Source organism: Primulina tabacum, chromosome 1 (assembly GCF_025594145.1).
Source record: "Primulina tabacum isolate GXHZ01 chromosome 1, ASM2559414v2, whole genome shotgun sequence".
NCBI classification, from domain to species: domain Eukaryota; kingdom Viridiplantae; phylum Streptophyta; class Magnoliopsida; order Lamiales; family Gesneriaceae; genus Primulina; species Primulina tabacum.
Window position 1 is genome coordinate 3,781,824 of NC_134550.1, and position 7,104 is coordinate 3,788,927.

Genomic DNA, 7,104 nt, shown 5'->3' on the forward strand with positions numbered 1-7,104 from the left:
TTGAATAGTATTGACTCAGATTATTAATCCATTCAAAGATAAGACTTACCAAATACAGGAGACACTGTATCCCAGATTCATCGGACTGCCACAAAGAAGTGATGATTCAAAGACTTCGATGGAGTAAACAGCACCGGATATGGCACCAACCGAAGCCCCTCTAACAAATCCACTTTCTGTCTCTTGGCCAATAAGCGCTCCAGTCATTGCTCCCAATATGGTACCAACTGCATAGCAGGGACAGCTCCTTCATTAGCAAAGAATAATTCGAGAGAAAGTACTACTAAAGATCAACATCCCTCTAAAATTCGGTAGTCGCTGCGTGAGACGTTTCTGAAAAAAATAATCATAAGGTGATTGAAAAATCACCTTTAATCAACTCCAAAAACCTATACAGCACAAAATTCACATCCAAAATCCTACACCACACAATCACAAAGAAAATGAAAACTGCATCCTTGGGGTTCTCAGTATGAATGATGGTTTTCTTCACATTCTCTGTCACCCAAGGTCCAAACATAGCCTAAAATTATAATTTCTTTAAATGTTCTAAATCCCCAAATATGCTGAAAACCCCAATTTGCGGGACATAGCAAAAACCTAAACCCTAAAACAATAAAAACCACGGGAGAACAAATCAATGTTAAGGAAAAAACACATTATAATTATGGGGTGGGTGAAACCACCAAACCCTTGAATCGTGATAACCCACCTGCATTAGAAGCGTACGATCAAACCAAAATCAAGAAATTGAATCTACAACCACTCAAACCAAATGGTTCCAATATTTGTTTGTACTTAAGAAGTCTACTACAAACAAAAAATGTTGAAACATATTGGAACCATTTGCAGCAAGGGAGGTGGAAAAGGAGTGTGGATTGGCAGTCCTCACTCACCCAAGGCACCTAAGCATGGCCCTCGTCCCCCTTCTCGTCTAAAATGCACTGAGATGCGCCAAATTGCAGCTGTTCTCTTCCAAGAATCCCCATTTTCTTCAAAATGTTTGGTGCCATCCTTTTTGCCGAAACCTGTCTGCAAATCCTTGGCTTCTAATAGAGCCCTATTCTACGAGGATGAACTGTGCCAAGCGGTTGCGCAAAACAATCTTCGTTGATTTTTGCTGTTTTCTGGTATTATTTTTGTTCCATATAGTGTATAGCTAGAACATTGGCATGATTGTTGGTATAGTTTCTGGAGATTTGGAGTAGGCCCGCCTGGTGAAATTTTTCTAGTCAGTTTAGGTGCTTGTGAATTTTGGGGCCTAAAGATTCTGTTGTCATAGGAAATCCGCCGAATCAATAAGTGGTTGAACTTCTAGAACTTAATATCATCTTGACCGTTGAATTACTGTTTGAACAGTCTAAAACACCCTGTGGATCACCAACTACTGCACCAACGTCGAACTGGTTCCAGGATACATCAAATCCTGCATCAACGTCCAATCTTAGTGGATTTGGAGAAAGAGGTTTTCAAACAAAAAAACTTCTTCGGAAGTCATCTAACAAAGATATTGCCCAATCGATTCTGAATTCTCCCAACCGATTATAATGTGCTAGTGCATTAGTAGGGACAATAGATCTAACACAGTAGTCGATTTCAACTGGTTAATAAGACAAGACGAATCTTTAAAATATTTATTTCATTTCATGTTTTCTTATTCTATTAGGGTGTGTTTGGTACAAGTGATGAGATAAATAAATGATTAATTATGCTATAGATAATCAAACATTATGTGATACTATTAAGATTGTTTGGTTCACATTTTGAATATGTGATTAGCTTTTAAATATTGAGTGAGTCTCATGTGAGACCGTCCCACGGATCATAATCCGTGAGACGGGTCAACTCTACCCATATTCACAATAAAAAGTAATACTCTTAGCATAAAAAGTAATACTTTTTCATGGGTAACCCAAATAAGAGATCCGTCTCACAAATACGACCCGTGAGACCGTCTCACACAAGTTTTTGCGTAATAAATTTAATATTATACCCTTGTTAAGTTTACTTATTTGTTGTGCTCAAAGCAATACATAATATTAGATAATAATAATAATGTTAATAATGACTATAATAATCTTGAATTAATATGTGTAAATATCATAAAATTAAATATAATAAAAATAAAAATATTATTGATAAGCATAACCAACATTAAAATTTAGTTTTTATTTTATTAAAATATATACAAATAAATTATTTTTTTCAAAATAAAAATATATCTTTATATTTTTTAAAGTTTAAATCAAATTAAATAATAATGATATATATTAAATATCAGGATCGACATCTAACGTACAACATTCTAAAATAAATTTTTTATTCAAGGCAAAAACTTGTGTGAGACGGTCTCATGGGTCGTATTTTTGAGACGGATCTCTATTTGGGTCATCCATGAAAAAGTATTATTTTTTATGCTAAGAGTATTACTTTTATTGTGAATATGAGTAGGGTTGACCCGTCTCACAGATTAAGATCCGTGAGACGGTCTCACATAAGACTCACTCTTTATTCAATAAATAACTTAACACTCTAAGAAATAAGAGGAGAAAAATGTAATTTATTAAGTTTTGATAGTGTATCTCACTTGATTTGTTAGATTAATAATCAAATAGTTATCTAAAAAATTGGATCTTAAATCGGATCAAAATGATTATTAAAACATCTTAAAATTTTAACCAAATATTGGATAAGTGTTTGACTATTAATCTATCATTGTTTAATCCACTCAACCAAACACACCCTTAGAATATACTTTGAACCTTTCCTATTTTAAATTGATTTTCCATAAACAAAGAACATTTTCATTTACCTAAGAATACAGAGAGAGGGATTCATTTCCTTGTACTAAAATTGTGCTATGATAACGGTACGGTTTATATTTTGTTTTAAGAGGCACTTTAGGTTTTGTATTTCATGATTCCGGGACAAATATACAATATTTAATAAAATATTACCACCGCTAAATTTTTAAATGGATGAGCTTATTGAGGACTTCTGAAAACATGTCTTTGATATTTCTTCTTATATAGAAAATTGAACACTTAAATGAGTTTATAATGACATAAAATGCACTCTTATAAAAAATCGGTTTTGCCATTTTCATAAAATAAGAGCAAATACGAAGTATTTGTTAGTTGATAAGAGTTCGTTATGTTGTGGCGTTTACATGTGCATGAGATGTGATAGAATAATATTAGATACAATCATCAACAGGAACACAAAAAAATAAGTGATATTTAGAACAAAATGCTACGTGTGTACCATGAATAATCTTATACGACAAAAATCAACTCTTGAACATGTTGAAATCACCTCTATATTCTAGATAGCAGTGCATAGATGAATCAGACCATAATAATTCTTAGGGTTGAACTAGTGACAAATACTTGTAGAGCCAATTTTTTCTAATAATTTTTTGGGCTTGAATCAATTAGTACATAAATTATTTAGAACAATTATTACATGTCAATTGACAAAAAAAATCTATTTAGTTTAACGTAGATTTCTATCATGATTTTTATTTAATTAAAAGAATATTTTTGTCAATTGATTTAGAATGATTAAAGCAAATTATAATCTCTATATTATCTAAGAACAGAAGTAACACTCATGTTCTTATTCTCACCATATTTTCAAATTTTGAACATCCAATCCTTATCTATATTTTTGAAAGTATAGTTATGTTATACATTAATTATTATTTATTTAAAGTATGGTATTAAAGATAAATCGGCTATTTTTTTAGGAAAAAATTAATATGACAATAGTAAATATTTTATTCTTATTTAGATTATTTATTTTTTTAGTAATTTTAGAGTAAGTTTTTTGTTTTTCTTATCTAATCTTGTATTTGAGTTTTATTTAATTCTATCAAAATTTTCTAGCAAAAAGTTAATGTGAAACAATTTGAAATACAAAGATAAGATCTTCTTAATGATAATTTGGAGATAAATTATATCATCACCATATGTCAAAATTTTAAAAGTAAAACTTGATATAAATCACCTTATAAATCATTAAAGATTTTTCGATTTTTAAAAACATAGGCTTTGTTTTTATAAATAAAAGATATCGGATTTTAAATATCGATTATTTTACTTCTTTGTTTTTTTTTTTCGAGATATAAAATATTATTTGTTCCGATATATAAATAAATAAAATTAACCTTTATCTTTTTATCTTGATACTAAATACGTATATCCTAATTAAATCCGAGCTGTAATTATATTTGTCGTAGGAAACTAATTCCCCGCTTCATTGCTCTATATATATGCGGGGAGACTAGAACACTGCACTTTTATTTGCTTCCGAACAAGAAAACGGGCGGAGATAGGCGATTTCGATTTCGAGTGGGAATTTTTGGGTTTTCTTTAATCGATTCGATTGTGTTGGTGGGTTTGATGTTCAGTTGCCTGACCTATTTTTTTGTTTTCTGCAATGGCTACTGCTTCTGACTCCTCCGCCTCTGTTCAATCTGTAAATTCTGTTATTGATCGCCATTCACGGCTCGCGTCGCCTTGTTCATGTTCGAGTATCTCTGATCAGAAGCACGTTTTGCCTTCTGAAATTTTCCTAAACCAATTAATCGCACCACCTGCTAGTTTCTTGGCCGAGGATGGTCAGGCTGAGGGAAGTGAGAATGTTGGTGTAACCAAGAAGTGTGTTTGGAACAATCCTGCTAATGGTGTTGCTCCGCAGGTTGGTGCTTTGATGGGGACAGCATCTTGGTTGCCTGATTTCTCCAAATCAGCTCGTGCTTCCACGAAGGCTTCTTCGAGTTCGACTGATTCTCTTGAAGAACTCTCTCACGAACCAATCATTCTGTCACAGGTTTATTATTTCTGTCATTGTTGTTCTCTATATTTTGGCCCTTTTAATCTACCTGTTCAATTTATCTGATGTTCTTAGTTGCTTGGGTTTTATTATATATGCTTCTAGTGCTATTATGAACTCGATGATCAAGTTTTCGTACAAGTTAGACTGCTTTCCTTACGAAATTTTCTTTTTGTGAATAATAGGGGACGTCAGTTGACTCTTGGTCTTCACAGGAAGTAGCAACAAATTCAGCTTCGAACCATGAATCTCCTATCCGCCAGTGTTCTCCGGAGCTAGGTGGTGACAGGACAAGTCACAGAAACATAACAGCCAACGGCAGCTTTTCTCAAGCACCAAATTCACACAGTTCTGTGGTTGAAGCGTCTCCTTTTAAGCCAGTGAAGTCCAGCATCTCTTCGGGGGTATCTCCTAGGGACAACACACGTTGGGATGTTGGACAGAGAGGAGGATCTCACAGTGGGCATGAGCCACACCATCCGCGTGGTCCTTTTAGAAGGAACAACAGTGGACCGCAACTTCAAGGGAATGGTTCTTCTAATCATGGCCATGGTAGCAAACGATACCAGGAACGTTGGATTGATGATTGGAGCTATAACCATCAATCTTTTGGCAGCAGAGTAAACCTTGCACCCCAGCAGAGTGTCGCCTCTCGGCCCTTCATACGTGGTCCAGTTTCAAGTGCTCCTTTTATTCCTCCACCTCCCCCTGTGGGTGCGCGGCCCTATGGTCCCCCAGTGTTCTACAATGGTGAGGTTTGCTGCTTTGAGATACTTGCTTCTGTAGATTATCTTGCGTGCTAATTATATTTTGTTTCAATTTGCAGATGCTTCATCTTTTACGTATTTTGCTCTTGGACCCCACCCAGGTTCACCCGGGCACATGCCTATGTTTCCATATGCACCAATGTCGTCTCCCATACCTGATCCTCACTTGCCTTCCAAAATTGTGAAACAGATAGATTATTATTTTTGGTATGTTATTTTTGTTATGCATACTAAATGATTCATCCGCTCATTGCTGTCTATTTGCGCATGGTATCAACGCTTGGATTTTCACATGTATCTTGCAGTGATGATAATTTGGTGAAGGACACATATTTGCGCCAGAAAATGGATGTGGATGGATGGGTTCCCATAAACTTAATAGCAAGCTTTAAGAAAGTAAGTCGGTCAAATTAATGAAAAATTTCCTGCTTATGCTTATTTCTTTATCCATTTTATCTAAACTTAAACTTGCGATTCTTTTTTGATTGTTGGTACATAGAAGAGAAATTTTGAGGCTCTAGATCAGAAAGTTGAAAATATCAAAAGCTTGATTCTTTAATTGGAATTTAGTGAGCAATATAGGTTAAGAATTTTGAAATGTTTCGGTTTTGTTAGATTATTCTTGGATGAAATAAAATGACAATTGATATCTAACTGTAATACGCTTGAGTTTATCAGAAGATTTATATTGATATGGAAATGGTAAATTTGTATGACCAAGAATGCACATTAGAATCATGGTACACTCTTTTTAGTTGGTTTCATTAGGTAACAATGATACTATTTTGAGAATGAAGTAGCTTGGACGGGTTAGTTATTCATGTAAGTTGTCTTTGGAGTGGAATTTGGAGATGCCTGATCGGATCAAAATCATCTCTGGCTGAAAATCTTGCCTGCCATGATTTGAAACACCAAATCGACTGTTAGTGCTGCCATTTAACCTCTTATCATAGTCACAGAGGCAGCTGGATATTTTATGGCTGATCATATCAAACTTTTTAAATGATTTGCCACCTATTACGATGAGACTTAACTATGAATACTAATATTATACATTCTCAATTTTTCAGATTAGGGAGCTGACAGACAATGTCCAACTTATATTGGATGCTTTGCGAGCTTCGAATGTGGTGGAAATACAGGTGAAATGTATCGCATATTTGATCTTCGCAATACCACTTTTCTTATAGTAAATCTTTTACTAGTAGTGTAGTCCAAAATTTTACTGAAAAAACAAGTGAATATGCGATTAACTTATGAGCAAAATCTGTTAATATCCCCTTTTCAGCTTTCTCATGCGACTTGTTCTATATATCTATAGACTTGTTATCCTTTGGGTATTTTGTAGACATTTCATCCCACGACATGCACTTTAGATAGAGTATTGGTGGTTTCTAACTCATCTAGGCGATTTTTTTTCTTACTCTTGCAGGGAGAAAAGGTGAGGAGGAAGGGTAATTGGAGAAAATGGATAATGCCAACCTTCTTGTATTCTACATGA

At 34.2% G+C, this 7,104-nt stretch overlaps 2 protein-coding genes across 2 annotated transcripts in view; both read left to right on the forward strand.

The window, feature by feature from the left end:
- LOC142540642 (la-related protein 1C-like) overlaps window positions 1-14 on the forward strand; it is a 1,668-nt gene extending 1,654 nt beyond the window's left edge. The window contains exon 5 of the mRNA XM_075646945.1: window positions 9-14. Within this exon, the coding sequence (XP_075503060.1) occupies window positions 9-14 (6 nt within the window). The remainder of the gene's footprint in view (window positions 1-8) is intronic.
- Window positions 15-4,440: 4,426 nt separating this feature from the next.
- On the forward strand, window positions 4,441-7,104 carry LOC142541441 (la-related protein 1C-like). The gene is made up of 6 exons (XM_075647980.1): window positions 4,441-4,833; window positions 5,022-5,586; window positions 5,663-5,810; window positions 5,909-5,999; window positions 6,674-6,745; window positions 7,036-7,104. Exons 1-6 carry the CDS (start codon window positions 4,441-4,443, stop codon window positions 7,102-7,104), a joined length of 1,338 nt encoding a protein of 445 aa, XP_075504095.1.